Source organism: Neolamprologus brichardi, chromosome 7 (assembly GCF_056152115.1).
Source record: "Neolamprologus brichardi isolate AB-2024 chromosome 7, ASM5615211v1, whole genome shotgun sequence".
NCBI classification, from domain to species: Eukaryota; Metazoa; Chordata; class Actinopteri; order Cichliformes; family Cichlidae; genus Neolamprologus; species Neolamprologus brichardi.
Window position 1 is genome coordinate 37,213,140 of NC_142110.1, and position 25,442 is coordinate 37,238,581.

Here is a 25,442-nt window from a genome sequence, read left to right on the forward strand (position 1 = left end):
TTTTTGCATGCAGGCTGACAGCGGAGGCACACTGTGGTGGGATGGGCTGTGAGCTGTTCAAGATGGCGGCGCCCTGTGGAGTGCAGCTACTCTAACAGGTAAACAGGTCCGATTTTTTTACATCTCGTCTGTTTTTCTCACTACAAATTTCAACGCACAAGTTACGTTTTGGTGAAAGCGATTAGTTTTGCTTGTTTCTCAGCTGGTTGAATGCGGCTGACAGAGTGAATTCTCCGCCGAGTGTGGGTCGCAGCTCCCAGCTAACGTTAGCTCTCAGCGGTGGGACTGACTTGTTTTTGGGGAGACCTGTGATGGGTAGATGTTAAGGCTTTAAGCGTTTCGTCCTGGTTTTATCTGGCTTTTGTTGTTTATTTATTAAAAAGCAGTGCTCAGTTTGCCAGAGAGGAGACGTCTGCATAGTTTTATAATCGGATAAAGTCAACCCAACCCTGCCCATTGTTCCCTGCGAGTTGTTTACGACAAGCAGCAGCCTCTGGTCAGTCCACATACAGCGGGGAGCTCTGCTGTTTTTCAGCCCCACATCTCGGCCTGTCCTGGCTCTGCACGGCCCTCCTCTTCCATGTCAGTATTTTTCCAGTCTTTACGACCTTTGTGTATTTTTATTTGTTTTTTCACGCTTCGCTATTCATCCCTGTGACAGATCTGCTGCTCCTTTCTGCAGCGTCTCATTTACAGACAGCAGTTTACCCAAATTCACCTCAGCAGTTTTTTCCTATTGTCACACCAGCCATTAATATCCTGTTGTTTTTTGCTGGCTTGCCAACGCCTCAGCTTTTTCAATCACTCCAAAGACGAAATGGGTCACTAGTTTCACACTTTGACCCCCTCGAGCTCTCATTTCTGCCTGTCACATTGGCTAAGCTGTTAAAATTCCAGCACTGGTAGCTGGGCCTCTGTATTATATATAAAACTAACCTAACACATTGCCTGAAGGGATAAATGTTTATATGTGACACTTTACTTCTTTAGAATCCATTCATGTTTATTCATCTGAGTCATTTATCTTCATTTGTAAGCCACCCTAACAACATGTTCATGAATAAATGGATTTCACAGGGGTATTTAAAGCTTTTCACAAATATTTTAGACCATGTGTGATTTAACCTGCATTCTTTCTGTGCATGCTCACAGTCTTGACATAAATGCGTAAAGACATAAGCTTCGTGTCTCTCCAGAAATGGCAGCGTCCCAAGTTGAACCGGTCCTCTGTAGGTATTTGTTTTTAATATAAGCTCTCAACAAATTAGGAGCAACACGAAAATGGCAACTACTGTGCTGAGCTGATGATAGATGTCCTTAGACAGTTGGTCAGACTGGTGCTCAGGAGATAAGATTAATGTGTGATATACTCATTATTTCCCAGGCAATATAAAATGATCCCATGCATGCAGCTGACCTTTTTCATTTTTCATGTCAGCAGCATGCATGGGATGGAAAAAAAAAAGATATGACTAATGTCAGTAATACTTATGGCCAGGTTTGCAGAATTTCCTGGTTTGGTTATCTATGCAGATTTTTTTATTTAATTTAAATGATCATCATTATTATTGTTGTTATTATTATTTTTTTGCACATAACTTATGTCATTTAAAAAATGGGAATACTGTGCACCAGCACTTAAGAGTTAGGCACCAAGGCTGCCCTCTGTCATGGTGAGAAAAGGTCCGAGCTATTTTCAGGGAATACTGACTGTTTTCAGATTAATGCAGTTTACCACAAGCTCCCAGCCACCGACATGGCCTCATACTGCCTGTTTGGATTCCTGGTTCTGGGAATTTTGAAATGATAGCCACCCAGTCATAACTGTTTAGAGTTTGTTTTCAAGTGTTTGAGGTGTTTTCTTTCTTTCAGGATGTTGTTGTGAAGGAAAGAAATTAAATTTTCATTAGTTGTGCAGCACTAAACTCCTCAAGACTCTGCCCCGAAATGTCCAGCTTAGCTAAGCAGACATTTGACAGTGTTACAAAGTCTGTGTGATATCCAGTAGTGCTGATAATTGTCTGGTAAATTTACAGCGAGCAAGTGGGTGTCATATGTTTGGCCTCACATGTACACTACCCAGACAGCACCCCTCACCTACCCCAACACAGTATATTAGTAAGTGTAGCCTTAGCTTCTGAAGGAAGGATAACGCTGTACAACATCCAGATCTCATTCTTACAACATTACCTAAAGACAGTTTATGTAGGTTTGCACAACAAGTCTGAATTAATTATGTATATACGTTTGTTTCATATAAATACTTTAAATGTGGAGTCTTTTCAGTTCATTCAGTTTCATATTTGCATGTGGTGACCTGCTGCTTTTCTATTTTATCTACCATTATTTAATCAATTAGTCCAACACAATTTATTACATTTATAGTAATTAATCATTGTATTAACTATAATACTGTTTAAATTGTGACAGACACTTTTGCTGTTTTTTTTTTTTTCTTTTTTTTTTTTTTTTGGATAATTTATATATATAAAAAAAACAGATGGTAAGAAAATGATAAGAATAGATGTACACCGATTTAAAAGTTCATGTAAGATTTAATATGGTGTGGGATGGTTTGTTTGTTAAACAAAAGAAGCAATTTTAGTTCTGGGAAGACTTGATGGAGCATTTTTCATTATTTCCACCCATTAGGTAGCTCAGAATAGAAAGTTAGTTGTATCTTTGCTCAGTCCAGTAAACCTCTGCAAACTGTGTCTGATTAAAAACTTATTCAGATGGATCATATAGCCCCATCATAAAGAAAGCAAATGTTCTTCTTTATGATGGGGCTTTTAAATATTCACGCAGGAGAATAGAAGGCTACTGCTAACAGCTCGCGCTTGGGCCAAATGTAATTTTCAGTGTGTACATGGAAGCGCTTGGGCTGCATAAAGCTTCTTTGTGTGCTCCTGAGCATTCCCAAGCTGCCTGAGATCACACTGAGGCTAACTCTTGTTTACACCACTGACCTGTCCCTGCAAGACTTCATTTCCACACCCCAATTCTCAACCCCCGTGACTCAGCAGTTAATTGATTTAGAAAAAAAAGAAGAAAACTGGGATGTGACTTGTCCTGTGAGTGAACAAACGGGAACATGTGCGAATGTTAATCGTGCGTGGGTTTTTTGTTTTTTTTGTTTTTTTTAATTTGTTTTGAATGGGAGCATCCTGGAGCGACTAATATTGTCACGTTTCCATCCAGAGGGGAATTGACACATGACTAAAGTGGAAATACACTGGATATCGATTCATTTATTTTAACCAGATAAGCTCCTGTTATCTTGGTTTTCATAGCATGTGACTCTATGTTGAAAGCTTCAATATTTTGCACTAATAGTTTACACCCTGTGAGCTACCAAAAACAAACAAGAGTCTTATCATTTTCTAACTTGTTAGGGGTTGTGGTTTAAGAGCTTCAATTAGATCTCTGGTGCTGATTCATTATTCCTTTTGGGGAAGAAGCTGCTGGGTGCAGACACCCTGATGCTAATGGCCTGTCTATCAGTATTATTAATGCCTGTTTCTCAGATGGAGATTTGTGAGGATTCCTTGGCCTCCTTTACTTCGAACAGCTGACTCAGCGTCTAGCCTAAACGCATTACAGACAACATAAACAGACTTATCCCCTAAAATGGTAAACACATTAGGTCCCGTTGTATTTATGTTTTGTTTTTTCAAAGCACATACTTGTGCATACTCAATATAAATTAAACAACTTCTCACTTAAAGCTCAGATAGTAAACAGGAAGGATTTGAAAGGATTCTCTTGTCTTCTTGAGGTCAGATTAGCAGCAGGTCACATAGTTGGATCCATCGACACTGCTTAATCCGCTCCAAGTCCGTTCTCTGACCTTGTTTTTTTATTTGTCCCGCAGTGTGTTTGACAAGCGAGGTGGTTTATGTGTGTTTGTGTCAATAAAGCTGCGTGTGGTTCAGGACTTTGATGGAAAATCGGTTATAGCCTGCTGAGCTTGTGCTTCCCTGAGGAAAAGATTTAATTTTCTTACTTCAAAAAACAAAATGTATAGGCTTGTTCCAGATTTTTGCCTTGTCACTGTAGGAAAAAGCATGGGTTTAAGTAACATTATGAATTGGCTCCATTGTCAAATTGTCACGACTTCTTTGGACGTTTGATTAATGGTAAAAACTCTGCATTCTCTGCGGTGACAAAGTTAAAATGTCTGCAGAGGAAAACAGTCGGTTTGTTTAATATAATATAATTGAAAAATAACATGAACTCTGTCATTTCTTTGAGCATTCAGCCACTTCTTATCATCAAGTGTTTGGTTTGTTTTTGTCATTTTTTGCCGTTTTCAAACTATTACCAAATTATTGCTCTGATTGAAACTATAGTAAATGCAAGTTTTCAAAATGTTATCACACTGTTAATTCAACCTTATTAATCTCTTCAGATATCTTATATAATAGGGATCTCTTATACTGACTCAATACTTTTATTCTTGGACCCATGATGCATAGACCAGAGTGGTCCTTATTTATCTTATACTAACTATCCTACCACTACTTCATCCTCATGAACTGGCAGTATATTCTTGCCTTTGACCCTTACAAATGGTGGCTCCTCAAAAGTGGTGTTAAACCTGGGGGTGAACTCTGGCATGGCCTGAGCTTCCAGGTTAGAACACATGGGCATTCTGTAGAAAACCTCAACAATTTCTCTTCTTTTTTTTTTCTTTTGTGAGCACTGGTAGTGATTCTTTGGTTGTTTAGGAGAAGACTGTAAGGAGTTCGGCGTGCCTCAGGCTTCAGTATAAATGGTTACTGGTCTATGTTGACGTCACAATTTGCACAAGCTCTGAGCACCGTATCAACTGTAACCACGGTTTTATATTCTTTCCCTTTAGGGACACCCTCCCTTTAAGCCATCTTCTTTCTAACTAGCTGCCATTGTGTGAAAACATTGACACAATAGCAGCCAGTTAGAACTTCAGAAGGAAATATAAGGCTGGTGAATGTTCCACCATCCTCACCAGTTTATTGGGTACTAAGCAGGCATTGTGAAGTCAGGGTTTTTCCTGCTTAGAGGGATTTTAGACTGACTAGCTCTAATAGGGGATTCCTCTATGCCTTCTGGTGTTGCACTTTTTGATAACATGTTAATTTGGCTTCATAAACTCAACACGAACACAATTATGTTTCACAAATGATCAGAAATAACAGAAAAATAATTGATTTTGCTTTATGTAGCCCTCTTAAAGGCCTTTTTTGGCCTCATCTGCGGGATGATTGAGAGACTTAAGGACCACTGCGTGTCTTTACAGCAGAGACATTGTATTCATTGCTTATAACTTGAAATTACATGGAAATATGGCTGCATTGTCTGTCATTCACACCTCCCTCACCTGATAGGATACCATGACAAGGCCGTTATGTTAGTCAAATCAGAGCTCTTGTATCTGCGTGGGTATCACAAAAGAGAAGTCCACTCATTTGGGGTGAACTTTTTTTTTTCTCTCCCCTTTTAAGAGAATTCTCTTTACTGCAAACCCTGCTTCCCATTACACCGTTGATATTGTCACGCAAGCAGTAATCCTGGATCAGAGCTTAAACACATTCCTGGAAATGTTTTTGATTTGATCTTGGTGCATTGTAGAGGTGCCTGGAGACTGTATTGGTGGGTGGGTCCCAGGAGTCCTCCAGGCAAGTGGGGACGGACGCCGTGACAGAGACGCTGCCTCCACGTCCAGCACTGCCACCACCATGGCCAGGGAGCAGCCAAATGTGGGGGACCTCCTCCCACTCTTGGAGACCTCTGACCTCCACCAGCTAGAAGAGATCAGAGGCCTTATCAATGAGCAGCTCAGCACTGGTAGGCACTTGGCTTGTTATGTGTCAGCACAGTTTATTCTGGGCACAGCTTTCTTTCTCTCTGTGTGTGTGATGTCACTACAACTTAACAGAATAAATAATTAAAAATTATATGCATACTTGTGCTTCTTCAGTGAGTTTCTCATTCTGGTCACAAACTCTGATCCACTCTCTTAAGTTGCACCAAGCAATGGTAGTCCTTGTTCTGCTCTGCAGCCTTGGTTAACTTAGGTCATAACTGGAAACCCCTCTTTACCCTGCGATGTAACCTTCAACGCCAGTTGCAGTCGTAGCAGGCTATGTCGACTCAATGTGTAATTTGCAACATAGATTTCCAACTTAAGCAGAAATTGGCCATTAGACTAGAATATGGACTTCCACTGCTAGCTGTAGTCCAGGAACGTGGAGGTTGAGTTTGTGAGGCAGCTGAAGACTATATGACCATGAAAAAGATAACCTGGTCAACCTGGCTGTAAGGAAGTAGGAGAAAGGAAGCTAGCTGGTAAGCAGTGATACTGCTACTTGAGCAATTGCATCATCTTTTCAGACGGATAAAATAATACATCACAAAATGTACTTGGGTATCATTAGCCCATAAAAGTAAAATCTGTGTGTTGGGGAAACCACTGAACTTTGATAACCTTGGCCATTCTGTGTAGATTGCATCTCATTCTTTTAATAATGCTTGCTTTATCACCTGGTTTAACTTACCTCACTGCATATTTATTCAAAATCTCCTTCCTGTTTTCCTTGAAGAACGTGGGTCCATGCTGCTAAACACGCTGGTGGACTACTATTTAGAAACCAACTCCGCCCAGGCTGTGCATATCCTGTCATCTGTCAGAGAGCCACATGATAAGGTGAGGTGGAGTTTGTTTGTTGTAGCTTACCTGTGACGTGGTACTTTTTAGGGTAGGAAAAAAAAAGAAAACCAACAGAACAAAAAGCACTGCTTATAGAAACATTAAACTCTATGTATTGATTGGTCATTATGGTCCTGTATAAAGTTACAGCTTATATTGTCACAGATTAGTTTCAACATGCTTTAAAAATGAGACTAACTGCCTGTGCTGAGTACTGATTGTGTTTGCTACCCTGACCCTAATGTCCTTCTGTCACAGCACCTTCTAGATAAGATGAATGACTGTATGACCAAACAGGCCTGCCGGCTGCCCACCCTCACTCTGCTCGGCCATGTAGTCCGCAAGCAGCCGTCCTGGATCCACAAGATTGCTCGATACCCTCTGCTACTCTCACTGCTCAAATGCCTAAAGGTAACGACCCAGATACGACTTGATGAACAAAGAAATCTTGTAAAGGCACCGAGTCTTGTGTGGATGGATGCGGATCAGAAGTTTTTCATCCAAGCAGCTTTTAGAATGGATTTAATTCTAGTGAGCACACAAAGCAGTAGATTGTTTAGTTTTCTGCTTTCAAAGCAGTTACTTACCTGGGTTTTGTTCATATACACACATCTTTGAGCTGTTACTTGCAAGTATTTAAATGTCTACATTAAAAATCATTAAACACAACATTACTTACTAAGAATTCAGTGTGTATTGGACTTTGGCTTGTATTATTTTTAATAGCTACAACATACCCATCCCCAAACCTCACAAAATCTGCCTTAGCTCTACTAGAGCTTGTCAGCAAATTGTATGCTAATACGCTAAGCCTAAGATCTTTGATTGTCCTATGTAATGTCTTTTGTGTGCCCTAAACCTAAATACTTTCACCTTGATATCATGGCAGACAGATACAGATGTAGTTGTGCTTATCACTGGAGTGCTGGTGCTGATCACTCTGCTGCCCATGATCCCTCAAGCTGGGAAACAACACCTGTGGGAGTATTTTGACATCTTTGGCCGTTTGGCATCGTGGAACCTGAAAAATCCAGGTAGGAACTTCCTGTCATGTCTCAAAAATATGTTGTCGGCTTTTTGAATGTTTTCTAGTTCATTTTTAAGGGTCTTAATCCAGTTGTGTGGGAGGTAAAGGGGTGTTTAAAGGCGCTGAGCAAGCTTAGGTTTTTGTCTCTAACCCTTTTTCCCCACTTTAAGGCCATGTTTCAGAGGTTTACCTAATCCACCTACACGCCAGCGTCTATTCCCTCTTCCACCGTCTCTATGGCATGTACCCTTGCAATTTTGTGTCCTACCTGCGCTCCCATTACAGCATGAAGGAGAACATGGAAACCTTTGAGGAAGTAGTTAAGGTAAGCGCATTACCTCAGATGCAGTGATCTGTTGCTCTTCATTAGAGTTGGTAGCAAAGTGATGATGGATGTTAAATTTGTGTCCAACCTTCAGCCGATGCTTGAACACGTTCGTATTCATCCAGAATTGGTGACGGGAACCAAGGATCATGAGCTTGACCCCACCAGGTAAGACAAATTTTATTTATTTTATTTTTCTGTATTTCCAGCAGGACTTTGCCTAACATTGCTCTGCTTTTCTGTAGGTGGAAAAAGTATGAAATCCATGATATCGTCATTGAATGTGCCAAAGTGTCTCTAGACCCCAAGGAGGCTTCCTGCGAGGAGGGCTATGCCACCATGCCTGAGAACTTTTACCCCCAAATCCACCTGCGACCACAGGACTGCACTTCCAGCCCCTACCCAGACCTCCACAGTAGCTATGGTCAGTTTTGCATATGAAACGATACTGATACGAGTAAGAATAATAATAGACATGTTGCATTTTTGCATCTGCATCAAGAACCATAGGTCAGGTTAGAACATAGTAGGGATTTTATCATTTGAAGTATTACTTTGAAGCATTACTTGGAGCAGCTTTTAAAGAGCACCGGAACAGTGGTGTCCTAAGAGCAGACTGAAAGTTGCTGGCTGGATCCATTAGTGGCTTGTTCATACCATTTGTCTTCTTGACAACAGGAAGCACTTCTTCAACCCCATTTTCAACTCCACGACAGCCTCTACCCCCACCCCTGTCCTTGCCCCCCTTCTCAGGGACACAATCCTCGTACCGCAGTCCACAGACCTCCAGACGGCAGGTAAGATCATCCATAATTCGATCAAAATCTGTCATAATTGTTGCTTTAGGACACAGGGTTTGTCAGTAATTGATGATCAGAGGGTAGTACCAGAGCACGTTGTTGTTAAGCTTCTGCTTGATGCTGGCTGTTGTACACAGGGTCATGTTTACACCCCATATAGCACCTGTCAGACAGAGTTAGGCGATTGTTTGTCCAGAAAGCCCTATGAATGAGTTCAAAAAGAACAATAACTGTCCTCCATGTTTTTGAAAAATGCAAAGAAAAAGTGTTTCTGAGTCCCTAAAATCAGCTGGCGGGCAGAGTCAAGTTCATGCCCCTATGCTTATCCTGCCACCACTCCGTAAGAGCTGGAAAGGGTTTGTTGCCTTGGAGATGCTGTCTCCCTTTTTATTATTGGACCAGCTGAATGAAGGAGGGGTCTGGGTGTTTTTCTGCCCCCTGGGGTCTGTCTGAGAATTTTTCTCTCCCACGACTGTGACGGATGGATGATCTGGAAAACACGTGAGAGCCGCCATTTTTTTTACTTGGCTTGCTTCACCCACATCCACCTGTTCCACTATTCAGCCACTATTCAATGTTTTCTAGTTTTCTACCATCTGACAGTAAATCAATTCTTACAATGCATTAACAGAATAAGAAACCCCAGCCAATTGAGATGTATTTTAAATTCTAGAATAATAAATATCCTGTAATTTTTGAGAAGCTCAACTTGGGTATCCAGACAAGTGGGGATGCAAATGGTCCTGTAAAATGAGGATAGTCAAGCTTCCTCCAGAAGTGCAATTTTAAATTGCCCCCAGTTAATGTAGCACTGCCAATCTTTCATAAAGCTGATTGTGATACACAGGTGGTCTGTGTCCCTCTCTGTGTGGGCGACGAAATGCATCAGGAAGTTTTAGTTCCCACTTTATAGTTTATAACAAGAGGGCACCAAATCACCATATATGACAGAGAATGATCTAATAATTTTGTTTACTAAGCTACAACAGTATATCATCTATAGACCAGTTTGTTTCCCAAATTTTATTATATTACAGTAATAACGACTCTCTTCTTTGCAGAACTCCTGTGAATTGAATTCCTCCTGTGGTGGGAAAGACCCTCTGTGGAGCCCCTCCTCATTGTGTGGCATGACTACACCCCCTTCCTCAAGGGGCATGTCGCCCAACTTGGAGCTCTCCCACAGTGCCTCACATCTTCCCACCCGCTTCCACTGCACATCAGGTACAGGCTACATCATGCTCTACGTACCGTACCGTTTTCTGACGTGGCATCCTGTCGTGTCTTTTCTGGTGACTGCTGATTGTTTTTGATCCGAGCAGGAGGAAAAGGAACGCCTGCCTCCAGCACCCCAGCCACGTCTTCTCCGCCTCCCACCTTATCAGATGACTTTCCTGTAATCTCCTTACCAGCCAACACAGTACAGTCCAGTCCACCAAGAAAAGTATGCTCTCTCAACGCTATCCTGAAAATGTCCATAAGATGCAGATTTTAGAAATCCTGCCAATCACTTTGCATGATAGAATTACAAAAGGTCATTGGCAGTGGGCAGATTGTGATTATTCGTTACACTATGATGTTTTCATTTTTTTAATCACTTAAGAATCTGAAAAAACTAATATGTTGAACAATTCAATGTGCCTTACATGAAAACAGCAGGAGGCAATAGATTTGAGTAATTATGTTTAATGAGGGAAAATTGTAACTTTATTTAAAATTTATTTTAGAATTACGCTGGGAAAGAAGGGCTGGAACAAACCACCGATGTGTCCTGAAAACTGTCTCTAATGAGACTGTTAACTGTGTGTGACTTTTCAGGATCGGAGACATGGGGAAGGCACAAAGCCCACACTGGTGAGACAAGACCCAGTAAAAGAGCCTGAGAAGAGTTCAGAAGTGGCCACAAGCAAAGGTTAGACGTGATGTCTGTCATTGATACGATTTATTATCATTCATTTTACAGTAGTCTTCACAGGCCATCACTTTTTGGATTAGATCCAGAATGATCCAATAGAAAACCAGTCTGACTGAAATACATTTCAGATGGAGCTCCAGATGAAGCAGTTAACTCACAACTATAATTTGATCAGATGGTCCACCCCTCCTGGGCAAGACTGCGTTCTGCCTAATTTTAAAATGCTGGATATTTTACAACAGCATAAACATTTGTAATCTGAGTGAAGTGCACACTTCTACTTGAAATGACCTAAAATGTGTTTGATTTCTGCTTTACTATCTATAGAGGTTTAATAGTTAATTTCTCAAGTTTAGGGTAAAAGTATTTCTTCTTTTTTTCCCTTTCATTTTTTGATACCATATGCAAACATGTGGCATGTTTTTCGTCATCAGATGCAGAGGCTGCAGAGAACATCTCCATGACCCTGACAGAGCTTTCAGTTTTCATGAAGAAACAGGAGTTGGAGCTGCAGCTGAGAACAGAGAAAGAAAAAGAGAAGGAAGAGGGTGAGTTTCTTTCTTGCAGAAACACATTGACAGCAAATTCAAGCCACAAGGACTAAAGTCAACCCAAGAAAATGTTGCTGTACTATTAAAAAAAATATTTATTTTGAGGTTAATAAAAAAGAAGTCTATAGTTTCCCCAAGTCATTCACATGGTGTTAAAGGCAGACTACCTGCTGCTCTCATTCCTCTTATTGAATTATAAATGCACACAAAATGCTAGCAAGATGTTGAATAAATTCATGCTAGCCATTTTTTATTCAAACATTGGATCTGAGCAGCATTCACAGGCACAAAAAAGAGCTGTATAAACTGGTGATTCTGGCACAAGACCTACATTTGAAAATTCTCAATGTCATATGGCTTTTCTGTTTAGTGGTTGCTACTGGCAAACACTAGGGGTGGGGGAAAAAATCGATACTGTGTAGTATCGTGATATTTTGTTTGCTAATAATGTATGGATACAGGGACAGCAGAAATCGATATTTTGTTACAAAAAAGGTTTTTGTGCTCTGACTTCAGAGCATGTTGATCCTTTTTCTGAGCAAGAATCCTGACATTCCTTCACTGTCCAAATGTGTTTAACTTTTTTTTGGCAGCAATAAACATGACAGTTTACTTATTTTAATTTAAGACATGTTTTATTTTAAATAAAAAAGTTTTTAAACTTAATTAATGTAAAATTATATTTTGTTTTAATTTACTTTCAAATTCTTCAGTTGCTGAAGGGGCTGCATAGTTTTCATAAATTACATAGTTCAGAATAACTATAATTGTACCAGATGGTTGCATTCAGTTAAGTTGGACTAGACTGTAATACAAACCGTTCAGTTTGTCAACAATAAAACTGAAATGAGAGAAAGACTGAGTGCGAGACTTTGATATTAGATAAAATGAATATTGATAAAGTTTACCTTTATGTACAGAATCTGAATATCACAAAATATTTTTAAAAAATCGCAATAATATCGTATCGTGCGTTAAGTATTGTGATAATATCGTATCGTGGGATGTATGGTGATTCCCACCTCTAGCAAACACTGGAGCCATCAAAGCTATTGTTGGATATGCCTGCCATTATCAGTCTTTCCTATTGATAATCCTGAGAGGCTCTTAATGTAGCAGTTTTCTCCTTTTCACTTTAATATTACACCTGCAGAGTTCTTTTTTTTTTCTTCTTTTTTTCACATTTGTCACCCTTAAGTGTTTCAACTCATCAAATTTTTATATTAGACAAAAAGAAAAAAAAAGTAAATGTAAAATTCAGTTTTTAAATTGTTTAACGTAATAAGTGGTTTTGCCACCCTGGCAGTAAGAATTGCAGTCGAGCATTTGTAGTAAGTTTCACATCACTGGAGAGGCCCACCTTTCTCTTAAGGCCTGTTTGAGATGCTTTGGCATGACCTTAATCAGATTCAAGTCCAGATTTTGACTAGGCCTCTCCAAAACCCTTGTTTTGCTGCCTTTTTTAAAAAGCCATTCAGAGGTAGGCTTGCTGGTGTGTTTTGGATCATCATCCAGCTTCACAGCCCAGCTTGAGCTTCAGGGCGCGAACTGATGTCCAACGTTCTCGTTCGGGATTTTCTGGTAGAAAGCAGAATTCATGGTTCCATTAATTACAGTGTCCAAGTCCTGAAGCAGCAAAGCAGCCCCAGGCTATCACACTACCACAACCATGTTTGACAAGAGCCTATCCCAGTTGTCATACGACTAGAGATGGCCTACGCTGCCTCTCAAAAAGAAATGAAAGGAAAGTTAAGGAAACTGTACTTCCTAGCCCAATAGATTTTCCCTTAAACTAGTTGCATTCTTTAAAGCAAAGTAATTTGATTTTTCAGAACAGACACCTTAATAAAATTGGATAACACATATATGAGAACAATGAGTCAGTAGGATGGTCTGTTTTTAATTAAATCAACATTCTGATAAACAGTTAAGTTGGACAATTCTCAGCTCATGAACTAAACATCCAGGATGCCAACACATCTGTTTATTTCCCTGTATGTTGAGCTTTCTCTGCATAGTTACTGGTTTAAATCCCACTTGAGCCACTTGTACTAAAAATAAATGCACCTGCAGTGCTGCGAACACCACTTTTAACAGAAGCATCTGCCAAATGGCACAAGCTCTGTTTCTAAAGCTAGGTGCTTAGATGTAAACATCCATTCCTTCTTAAATAATAAAAAAAATACAAAAAAAAATTGGGCGCTCGTTTTGTGATTGCAGAAATATTTAAACCTGCATGTATATTCTGAATGTCATTGTCTCCTTAACTCCATCTACTGCAGCTGCCATCACAGAGGAGCTATGGAAGCTCACTGAAGAAAAGCTGGAGCTGTCGGGTGTCAGGGGCTTTGACTCCCCTTTCTATCACACCACTGAAACGCTGACTGGCTGTCAGACACGAGACAAGACTCGCTCCAGCACCCAGCCTGGAGGCACCGTCCGGGACACCCATCATGCTGTATCAACACCAGATAAAGCGGAGAACACCGTGTGTAGCAGCACTGTTGGCAGTGAAAGAGGAGCGGGAGCAGGAGAAGGAAGGAATTCAGCTGTTGGCCTGGAGCAGTCATGCTCCTTTCACACATGTTTTACTCCTATTGAGCACCACCTGCACCAAAGCCCCTCTGTCCCGGATGATGAAGTGACTAAGTTTGGGATGTTCTCCCCGAGTCCGTGCAGCAAGACGCCAGCCCCGGTTCCCTATGAGTCATTTTTTGATCTGGCCTTGCCGAGGGCAGCTTCACTCTTTGTGCACCAGAAGACGTCAGAGGTGGTGCACAAGGTCACCATGGAGAGACTTTTGCAGCGGGAAGAGGGGTTGGAGGATGGAGAGGAGGAAGGGGTAGTGTCTGCTTCACCACTGGAGGTGCTGGATCGCCTTGTTCAGCAGGGAAGTGACGCCCACGACAAAGTTCTCAAGAGGTGAGAGACTTTTAAGTCTACATCATTTTAACACTCATAACTACAGTGATTGTGGTCTAAAACACAGGTGACCTGCACTCCATCCTGTGCCTGCACACATCCTGTGTAGACTCGGCTGCTACAGCTTCTGCGCACACTACAGAGTCTATAGATTGTAGCTTATTTGGAAACATTAGCAACAGTGTATTTTAATAGTTTAAGATGTTCTGTTGTGAATGAAAAGACTAGAATTGGTCATGACCCAGCCTCAGATTCATCTGATGTGCTATAGTCATACCAGAAATGGTTTGATTTGCCAAAAATATTTCTTCTAAAAATGTCATGTGTAATGGCAGCAACTGCATCTAGTTTCCTCACAATGCTATTACAAACGCAGCAGCCAGTAATCTATCAGATTCGCCCCTTGGGTAAAAAGTCAAGTCCCTGTATTTGAGTATTTCTTATCTCCAACTCCTACAGGATCCGCTCAGCTCTTTCCAGTATTTAAATTGATTTTTAAGCCATAAAATATTTTAAAAGTCTTAAGTACTTGTGAGAGATCATAATTTTTAAATGTCCTAATACTTTGACCATATCAGACATGCATTACTACATGTAGTCGGCATTGTTTTCTATTACAGGCTGTTTAGAAGAGGTGAAATGACAATTAGAAGGTGACAGATGGGAAATGCAAGTAGCAAGGACACAAGGTTTCAATTGTTCATATTTGAGGTGATTTCTAAATGTTCTGGAAAAAAATTAAACTTAAAAAATAACATTTAGGCAGTTGAGTCCAATATAAGGTTCAAATTGTTTAGAAAAATAAGGTGCCAATGGAGTCTTTCATTTCCACTGTTACCTCATCATCAGTGCCATGTGGACCGCAAGCTGGTTATGTTGGGTGTAATGAAACACCCGCAACATTATTAAGTATTTAGAAGAGGGTTTGTGGCTCCTTTGCATAATCCACAACATTTGTGTTATTTTCAAGTTGATGATTCCTAAATCAGAATGTGGGAAGACATTTAATTTTAATAGATAATCAGTGTGCATTGCTCAAGTTATTACTGTTCTGCTGTCAAACATCTTAAATTAACTTTTGAAAAGCATGCAGAAACCTTTTTTTTTCAACATTGTTGTAAGTACATAACAATCCCACCGACAACTAGGATGACATGAAACGCATGGCATGAGGTTAGATGCACTGAAACTGTATTTTCAGTTCTAGTTTTAGTTGCACAGAAAAGCTCTGTGCCTTTCCTGATTAGCTTTAGTGAGTGTGATACAAACTCTGCTATATGGGTACAGTTTCAAAGAAAATTTAAGTTATTAAATATCAACTTTCAGTATGAAAATACTGAAGTAACACATGTATGTTGCGGTGGTTTAGGTATTCATTCTTTAACTTCCTTGTTGTGAGTCAGCCACTCATCTTGATCACACTGAAGAACCTCATGAGTCTGTTTTGATGTGCTTTTCAATGTTCAGAGCGTTTCTGGGTTGTTTCCAGTCTATTACCGCAGTTCCAAAGGAAAACACCCAGTTTAGAACAAGCATGACATTGTTCGAAATCCACCTCCCCCTTCTTTTCTTTCTCTCTCTCTCACACACACACACACACAGCTGGCTTGTCCACAGTGCCAATAATACAACAGCACAAGCGGTGTCAGCAAAGCCAGGACTAAGCACAGATCATTTAGACTGAATTCAATTTTAGTTGCTTGCTACTGCCATATTTAGATTTTATCTGTGTTAATACAGGCAGATGGAGAGAATGAAGTTGGCACACACACATGTCAAAATCAAGGCAGAGAGAGAAATAAGACAAGTTACAAGCATGCCATTTTTTTTACTGCGATGTGGTCACCTGTAAGGGGAGGAAATATGGACACCGTATGGGAAAATTGTAGGAGCATAATTATAACTCCTATAAACAGTCTTGATATATCTTTACATTTAGTGAATTCTAGACTCTGCTAGGTAGATTTTGATACTGTTGGACAAAGTCAAGCCAGCTGTTGTGTCTTGTCACTTCAGCATTTGTGAAAGAAAATAAGTCCCAAGACTGAGCCCACAGAGTAGGCTCTTAGAGTCTGGCGTGATCTGGTTTGCAAAAATACTGAATGTTCTGCTAGAAAGATAGGAGGTGCATCCAGATGCTTCCCCTGACACTGACTTTCATCATAAAAAATGAGTCATTTCTGTATTATTGTATATATTTAGTACAAGTGCACTTTTTGAGCTAAAGCACACTTGCTGTCCAATACAGTGGTCTGATTGGTCAGATCGCTTTATTTGCATCCGGTGTGCAAAGGCCATTAACCTGTGCTAACATTGGCTTTTACCGGTGACTACATGGGGGTTTTTTTTGTTTTTTTTAGAATGCTAAAAGGGCAGATTAAGAGTACAATATGACAAAAACTGCTCATGTTACTGACCTGACCTGTTTTTTTTGTTTTTTTTTTGTCCCCCCCCCACACCCAAAAAAAAAAAAAAATCTCTTCTTTAACAGATTACCTTTGCCAAGTAAGTCAGCTGACTGGACACACTTTGGAGGTAAATCCTTCACAACACTCAGAACACCATTGTACACAGATGAAAGAAGCCATTATCAACACTGCAGATGGAGCAGTATATAAATAATACGCATGACTAAGTTTGGCCGTGAGGTCTTAAGACTTTTATTCTATTTTGAAATGATACCAAGGTGGACAGAAAATATGATTTAAAAACTATCAAAATAAAAGTTCTCTCGGTCATGCAGATCCTGTTCAGTGCAGAATTTCAAGTTAAGATGTCTTCTCTGCCTTTGTTTATGCTTAAGCGCACAAATCAAATTTTCTCCAGCTGCAGTTCATAAAAAGGAAAAACAAATAAAACTCTGCCAACCTATAATTACAACTCTGGAATTTGATAATCTCCCTTGGCTGACTGATAGGAGTCATGTCTTTTCAATTACATCTAAAACAAAACTCCACTCTTCACTTGTGGCTGATGGGCATGGAGCCCTTGGATGACTGTAAAGATCCTCGATCAAACTTTCCAGCACGTACTCACTAAATTTTTGATAAGCAAAGCTGTGTATTCAACGTTAGACTGGGCATTTCCTAGATTTTTATTATTATTTGACATAATTTTAAATATTCATAATGTATATAATATTTATTATGTAAATAACTGGTAATGACATCAGGTTATTCGTCAAACTGCCAACCAGACCATAGTACTAGTTACTTTTGCTTGTTTAATTGTTGAACTTCAGCCTTTAGTGATCAAATGTTTGTTCTGTTATCATGATGTAAACAAATGCCAATCTTGATTTGAAAATAAGAAAAAAAATTCACATTTTCTTACTAAACTGCACACCTGAAATCATTTGTAAAAGGTGTTTGCTATTTTAAGTGCTCTTTATACCACTGTGTGTGAGTGATCAGCAAAGTTAGGAAAAGCAATCGATTACAGAATATAATTTTATACCTAAACCATTACCTGTGCTCATCTTGTGTTTCACACTCTAATAATAATTAACTCCACTAATTAGTGGTGTGTGTGTGTGTGTTAATTACATTATTATTACCTGGGCTTCCTCAGGCTCAGCTCCGCTGGATGAGCTTCACACGCTGCGCAGCCAGCTGCTCCTGCTGCACAACCAGCTGTTGTACGAACGCTACAAGAGGGAGCAACACGCCGTCCGCAACCGACGCCTCCTCCGACGCATCATCAATGCCACCGCACTGGAGGAGCAGAACAACGCCATGGCAAGTTTGCAAGTGCTCATTATCACAGATTGTCAACACTGCGTTTGAAAGTGTTCAATGTACAAAAGGCGATGTAGCTATCTTATACACTAGATGTGCACTGATTCAACAGCTTATTTTCATTTGGAACGATAAAAAAGGGACAAAGCTCATCTAAATTCTTCAGAGACATTCAGTAATCACTGAGGCATTCAGGCATTTCATAATACCAGCTGTCTAATCAGCTGAGAGTCATCTGCATACATACCAATGAAACTGTAACGGAAGTTTTGTTTGCACACAGATTAGTTTCCAACAAATAACAGTTACAAAGAAGTCACAAAGGCTGTTTTGCCTCCAGTAATCAAATGTAAACACATTGGATTACTTTGATTACATCCATGTCGCAATCAACCAAAAGAATAACTTTTTACCCCTCTGCCCACTCCACCGGGCAAGCAGCAGGGCAGCATGGACACCAGAGTTTGTGAATTTGGTAACTTGAAAACGAGGCAATGTAGGAACTTCAAATTGATACCACAAGTGCATCTAATAGCAATCTTGGAGTTCGAAGCTCCGTGACCTTGATGTTAGGGTCAGAGTAAAGTTTCTTCTGAATGCATTAACTTGAGAACCAGGCGACATATGTTACCATAGGTGTGTCTACTAGGACGTTGTATTGAGACGTGTGCCAGTATTTTTGTAAATTATTCAAAAACAGTTCAGTCTGAGTTTCTGGTTTAGAAAATTCTGTGCTTATCGTGTGTGTGTGTGTGTGTGTGTGTGTGTCATGTATGTGTGTGTAGAAGGACCAGCTGAACCTGCAGAGTGTGGACATCCTATCTCTAAGGGAGAGCTTGCAAGTGGAGCAGCAGCGATACAGGCAGCTGTGGGAGGACCGGGAGACGGTGGTGACCAGGCTGCACAGTCAGATCAGGCAGCTGCAGCAGGGTCGAGACGACTACTACACCAAGAACCAGGAGCTCCAGGTACACATGCACGTTTACTCTTATATTATGATGTGCTAACATTTCTATACGGTATACATTAGAGTTTGGTATTCATCTAAATCTGTCCTGCATGTTCAGAGCAAGCTGCAGGAGTATCAGAAGAAGATGGATGAACTGGAAGCTGAGCTTCAAAGGGCCAACAACAAAGTTTGTCACACTGGTCACCTCCTGAATCAGATGACTATCAAGGTAAAGAAGTACAGAGTGTGAGATCATTTCAAACCACAGTCAGATCTTTGGCTTTTGTTGGTGTTTTGATAGTTGACATTCTACCTTTGTAGCTACATTACTAGTGCGATAACCTCCACCTGGTGGTTGATTGGTGGCTTTGCCACTTGTTATAGAAAAAAGGAAGGTGTCTCTATGCTGTACGCGGTGTGATTACAGCACACTGTAACTCCTTCTGTAAGACTTGCCAAATTTAAACTTGGTTTCAGTTCAGGGTTGTGCATCTGTACAAAGGTTCAGGTAGTTAAAAACTGGATGCTTGTCTTTAGGCAGCAGGACTCGCAGGTTAACCTTGGGAGACAAATTCTCAGTGCACCAACATGAGAAGGTCGAAGACATTGTGCTCCCTACCAGATTGAAAACTGATTGCTTGACTCAAAAATTGCTGTCTGGTATCTGAGCGGTAGAAGTCACCACAGGTTGAAATGAAAGTTGAGTCAGTTAGAGAGAGAAGTGGTTAACTTGCTTCAAGCCTGTGGTGAGGAATCTAAAAGTAGCAGCTGCACTTAAAGCTGCTGCAGTTTCACCCCCCAGAGTCTTTGATTGCCTTTCATATTAAGACTTCCTATACCTTTTGCTATAGGAAGTTCTAATCCAGTGGTATGTGTGCCTGACCTGGTTGTTTTTAAGTCAAGCTCTGATATCCTTATATCATATCTATCATTCTCTGTCAGAGCAAGTTTTCAACTTCAGGGACATTAACGTGTCTTTGCCAACAGACCTATATGACCACTGGTGAGACATCACTAACTTCCTAACACAGTCAGGTTGTGTTTGTACTCTATTTTTTCTATGTGTTTGCTTCTCTTGTAAATGGAAAAACTGTGCAGTACCATGAGCAGGCTTGCAGACAGCTGGGTCAGACTTGGGGAGCTCCAAAAAAACATGCAGATTGTCCCAGGGCTCGTTGCCTTGGAGATATTGTCTCACCCTCTTTATTTTTGGGTCAGCGACACAGGGGGTCTGAGTGTTTTTTCTGGCTCCTGGGATTGGTCTGAAGTCTGTTTCCCTCCTCTGACCCAGACTGAACCGAAATCCTGATGAGCAGGGAGGCGTCTATTCATTTCAGATCAGACAGCATCCATAGGGTCATATATAAGGTCCTTGTTCACGATATTCAGGTTAAGTACAAGTTGGCAGAGGCAAAAGATGCCTCACCATATTCTGAATTATTCCTTAAATTTCTCACTTATTAGGCAGTCAAGATATTCTTCAAGACCATGGCCATATGGTTTAATATCACAACCTGGGAAGTAATTTCTTAGGACGATTTCACAGAATGGCTGTAAAGTGTGACACATTTAAAAAAGTTGAAATCTTTTGGATTTCTTTGTATACTGAAATATCACATGACTTTTTGCTGCACCTCATTGGACGTTTATCAGAGTCAGATCATTAAGGACTGCTTTTCTCAAATTCTTTCGAACAGGGTATTTGTAGCATAATTGCTAATTTGCCCTCCATCATCATTGTTTGTCTCATTTGTCCTTCAGCTGAGCAACAGCGAGAGCACCCAGCAGCAAATGAGCTTCCTGAACAAGCAGCTGCTTCTCCTCGGGGAGGCACATAAGCTGTCCATGCAGGAATTACAGCACGCAGACGCCAATAACACGAAGGTTCGTGTGTGTGTTTGCAGGGAACAGCAGAGATGACGTACTGAAGTGAAAATGGACACTAATTGGGTTTGTTGGGTGTGAAACAAAACTCTCCCAGTGAAGCATTTTCAACTTCATGGCAATATGAACTCTGGTGAATGAAGTCACAGGCAGTCAGCTAATCATAATGCTTTGAAACAAAGACATGACTGTGCTTATGTACCACTTACTGCTAATTTGCAGATAACTTACTTCGTAGAATATGACAGCTTTGTAGTAAGGCTCGCAGAAAATGTTAATCTGTGTTTTGTTCCCATTTTCATGCATTTTTCTTGTGTTGTGACCCACCACCCAGGAGGCCCAGATGCTGCAGGTGTCTTACGGAAAGGAGGTGGAGACTCTACGGCAGAGTCTGCTTGTTCAGGGTCAGAAACTCGAGGCGGCGCAGCAGAGAGTCGCCGAGCTGGAGACGCTTCTCTCCAAAAAGGAACACCTTATCGCAGAGCAAAAGAAGTTCCTCGAGGACGTAAAATGTCAAGCAAAGTGAGCACCAGGATTCAAACAAAAAGAGAATTTAATGCAACTCTTTTCTGTATCACTTAAAGCAGCATTGTGTAACTTGAAAATTAGCGTTTGTTGTAATCTTTGTGTGAGAAGATGGATCGCTACTTTAGTACGGATCATAAACTAGTTGTGCAAGTAGGCAAGATCATTTTTCCTACAAACAAAACATTTGGCATTTGGCTCCCCCCCCCCCCCCCCCAAAAAAAAAAAAAAAAAAAAAATTTGGTCTCATGTTCTCTCTCCATGTTTGTCTTTTCCTACATTGAACCAGTGTCTTCTCTCTTCTCTTTGAAGAGCTGAGCTGCAGGCCTCAGACAGCAGGTATCAGGCTCAGAGGAGAATCACTCAGCTGCTGCAGACCGAACTCCTGCAGCTCTACAGCAGAGTAGAGATGGAGGCTCCAGCCAGCACCACCTCCAGCTCACCACCAGAGGGCAGAGATGACCCACACATGCCTTGTGACTCCAGGTCAGGGTGGAGTTGTGATGTTACTTTTTATCATGCAAAAGTAAAGTCAGTGTTTCAGTCCTTGCTTCCTCCAACCTGCATGTCAAAGTATCCTTGGGTAATACACTGAGCCCTGAGTTGCCTCTAATGCAGCCATTAGCGTGTGAGTGTGTGATAGTTGGTTTTTTTTTGTTTGTTTTAAAAAGGCATATAATAAAGCACCTATAAGAGTGTGTGCAAATCCACCAACACTCAGTTTGGTGAAATCTTATTATTAGTACATTACAAATTATATAATATTATTTTTAGTGCTAAAACCACATAGCTGAAAACTAGAGTCTGACACTTTGGTTCAGACACAAATGGATGGATAGCATAGTATTTCACAGATAACTTCTATTATTGTGCGGATCATAGATGGTTCATAGGCTTTTTAACATTGCAAATCTTTAGTTGTAAGGGGAAAAAAATGTCAGTTGTCTAATTTCTTCATAAATAACCTGGAGGAGGGAAAAAAATGGAAAATGTATGTTTCACTGTTTCTTTTCATTTAAAAAAAAAAAAGAAAAAAGAACTTCAGCTATTTGGTCCACTCTGAAATTATTATTATTTTCTCCCCACCACAGTGGCATCGTGCCAGATGGACCAAGTAACATTCACAACAACGAGGACACGGACAGCAGACCACCACATGACTCCCCTCATGGCAATGGCAGCACTTTATCGCCAGGGCAACCAAAGGCGAGCAACTCTTCCAAGTCGACGGCAAACTCCATCAACGGCAGTCAGGAACTTGCCCCACCCCTGCTGGTGGAGCCCTCCCTGTCCTGCCCCCACGCCAGCCCGCTCACTCCCCTGGCCGCCTCAGACACACCACTCACCGTGGGCTCCTACCCCAGTGCCAAGAGCTTCCTGGGCATGAGGGCACGTGAGCTGTTCCGCAACAAGAGTGAGAGCCAGTGTGATGAGGACCAGCCACCTCCTCGCCTCGCTGGCCTCGCCCACGGCCTGAAGACTGAGCTGTGCGTGGAGTCGATAAGCCCAAGTTATATTGCCCCAGTCAGCCCCGCACCTTCGCCCATCCCTCCACCTCCCCCTGTTACTCCTCTCACTGTGCCCACCAAGGAGCCCGCCTCTGAGCCGAAACAGCAGAGGGCTTCCAGGCAGGAAAGTCTCTGCAGAAAGACAGGGGCGGGGCCTGGTGGTGGGAGGGTTCAGGTAGGGTCAAGTCGCCCCCGGCAGCAGCAGCTTAAGATCATGGACTATAACGAAACCCATCATGAGCACAGTTAGGGACATAGGACTGAGCCGGGATGAAGGGAGACTGAAATTTAATGATGGAGAAGAGCTACAAAATCGACAAGAGGAACATGTCAGCAATTCAGTGTTATTTGTCCCATTCCCTAAGTGTCACTCTGGGTGGACAACAGGATTTTCACCCCAAGTTCTTCTACTTATGATTGTTTTTGGGGGGTTTTTTTTTCTTTGTTTTTTTTCATAATGCTTTATTTCCCTGAAGAATTTTGATAATGTGATACAAGCAATGTCAGCATGTTACCAGTGAGCACGCTATGCTTGACAAAACAAAGGTGCTGAAAGATTCACTGACAGGAAGTTGATAACAGTGATAAAGAATCATGAAGCTCCCTACACAGGACACCTTGACTATTTACTTTTTAGAAAGTCACTTCACCTAAATTGGAGCTACTTTCTATTGTGGTGGTGTGGCTATCCACAGTAACACAGACGGTTTGTTGTTGAAATATTTAGAGATCATGTTTAAGAGCTGTGAGCAAAATTCCACTCATCACTATTGCATTAGCTGAGAAGGCAGAAACTGTCTCTTTGACTGTAACTGAAGGCACAAGTCAGAAAACCTGAATTCTGGGTAAACTGACAGCTCACTCACTTTTTCTTTTTCTAGTTTTTGTTTGAAACATTTTCTTTTTTTCTATTTAAATGGTAGCAATTCTAAAAAAAAGAAAACACTGTTTATTTTTCATCAGTTATCACTTCTAATCAAAGTTCGAATATAAGTTTGCTTGAGTTTTTGGTTTGTTCCAGTGACATTTTGACCCCACACTTTATTGTTCTTGTGTCTAAGCAGAACATTTCTGACAAACCTTTACATTTTTGTTAAAAGGAAAATTGGTTTTGGATCCAAATGTTTAAGTGTAGGTGCTGTGGACACACAAAAATGATTATTTCCACAAAAAAGGAAAGTGAGTGAATGAGATTTGGAAACTGGTAACATTTTTACGAATTTTTATAAATGCTACATTTTCTACACCCCCCCCCCCCCCCCCCTTTTTTTTTTTTTTTTTCTTTTTAATTTTGGGGTACATGAACTAAAATTGAATCAGACCTGACAGGGTTGCACGACCCAGGTTTTATCACAACATTCAGTTCAATATGATTATTTTGAAAGTGCCAAGCAATATATTTGCATTCTGGCTGACCTCAGTCATCTCTAAACATAAGTGTTGTTTCTCAACTTGTTCACTCCGCTTGAAAACAGACACATCCTGTCCGATGGGTTTTCCTTTCTGCAGGTCTGATAAACATGGAGTTACCTGTTCTCCTTTGGAAGTATTAGAAGTAAACTCTGGCTGTGGAAGTCCATCTAAATCCTGTTGTCCACCGGGAACTCCTGCTGTTTTTTCCTTCTGCCTCGCTATCTAAAGCATGTTCAACAATCCACTTTAAATGCCAACCGTAGTATCTACAGCAAACCAAGACAGAAGAAACCAAGACAGAAGGTACAATCAGCACAAACTGAAGGAAGAAATCAGGACTCTCACCGGAGCTGGAGAATCTGGGACAAAATGGCAAAAAAGGAAGTTCGTAAAGCAGTGGCTTGTGTTTAACTGTGAACAATAAAGATCGTCTTCAATGTTTTGCACTACAGTTCTGAGTTTTCCTCGTTTTTTGGTTTTTTTCTGGTCATTGTGAGTTTAATCTTTGGACAAAACCAAATGGGTTAATATTTTACTTTCAGCTCTGACTGAATTTTAGTTTCTTGATCTTCTTTGACAATATTAATTTAGGAAGTGACGTCCCAGTCAAATTGAAGTAGACAAATAAGCTTACTCTCCTCAGTTAAGCTACTAGAAATTTAAAGTTCAAGTTCTTTAAAAGAGTAAGTTGAAAAGTTATCTGAAATGGTTGACTTACTCAGAATCGGTATTATAATAGTTAACGTAAACTTAAAAACTAGAACTAGATGGGAAAAAAAAAAACTAAGAAAAGACAAACGACATTGTGAACTTGTAAAACTAAAATAAAAACGTAGGCGATATCCTTGGTTTGATTATGTGTTAATTTGGTTAAAAAACAACAACAAAAAAGGTATCAATTTGCTTAATGGGTTAGGTGGACATATTTATTCAGACTGTGAACTGCTCCAAGTCTAAGTCATTGCTTTTATAAAATTCCACGTTTTAATTGTAATACCTGTACAGTTTTTTTTTTTATTCTTACCTCTGACATATGTCCTCCATACTACAATAATAAAAAACACTTAAAAAAAACAAAAAAAACCCAGATGGAATTGAAATGAGAAAATTGCTAAAAGTCAAAATAACTCGGAATTTAAAAATTTCAAGATACTTAGTGTCAGCAGAAACAAGCTTCCATAAATGGCAGTTAAAG

At 40.5% G+C, this 25,442-nt stretch overlaps 1 protein-coding gene across 1 annotated transcript; it reads left to right on the forward strand.

Annotated features, from left to right (window-relative positions):
- Positions 1–39: 39 nt before the first annotated feature.
- On the forward strand, positions 40–24,698 carry tsc1b (TSC complex subunit 1b). Its single transcript, XM_006795642.3, has 22 exons — positions 40–98; positions 5,614–5,829; positions 6,585–6,688; positions 6,950–7,102; positions 7,581–7,725; positions 7,889–8,043; positions 8,138–8,211; positions 8,289–8,467; positions 8,722–8,840; positions 9,905–10,067; positions 10,166–10,287; positions 10,662–10,755; positions 11,193–11,306; positions 13,592–14,231; positions 16,723–16,766; positions 17,802–17,968; positions 18,754–18,936; positions 19,036–19,146; positions 20,679–20,801; positions 21,136–21,323; positions 21,639–21,812; positions 22,418–24,698. The coding sequence occupies exons 2-22, from the start codon at positions 5,721–5,723 to the stop codon at positions 23,082–23,084; spliced, it is 3,828 nt and encodes a 1,275-aa protein (XP_006795705.2). The 5' UTR covers positions 40–98; positions 5,614–5,720; the 3' UTR covers positions 23,085–24,698.
- Positions 24,699–25,442: the final 744 nt, after the last annotated feature.

Bases quoted from the DNA above. Each gene is read 5' to 3' on its own strand.
- tsc1b (XM_006795642.3), top strand. From the start codon at position 5,721: ATGGCCAGGGAGCAGCCAAATGTGGGGGACCTCCTCCCACTCTTGGAG. The intron at 10,756-11,192 runs GTTAGACGTGAT...TTTCGTCATCAG, and splicing joins AGAAGTGGCCACAAGCAAAG to ATGCAGAGGCTGCAGAGAAC. The intron at 14,232-16,722 runs GTGAGAGACTTT...CTTCTTTAACAG, and splicing joins CACGACAAAGTTCTCAAGAG to ATTACCTTTGCCAAGTAAGT.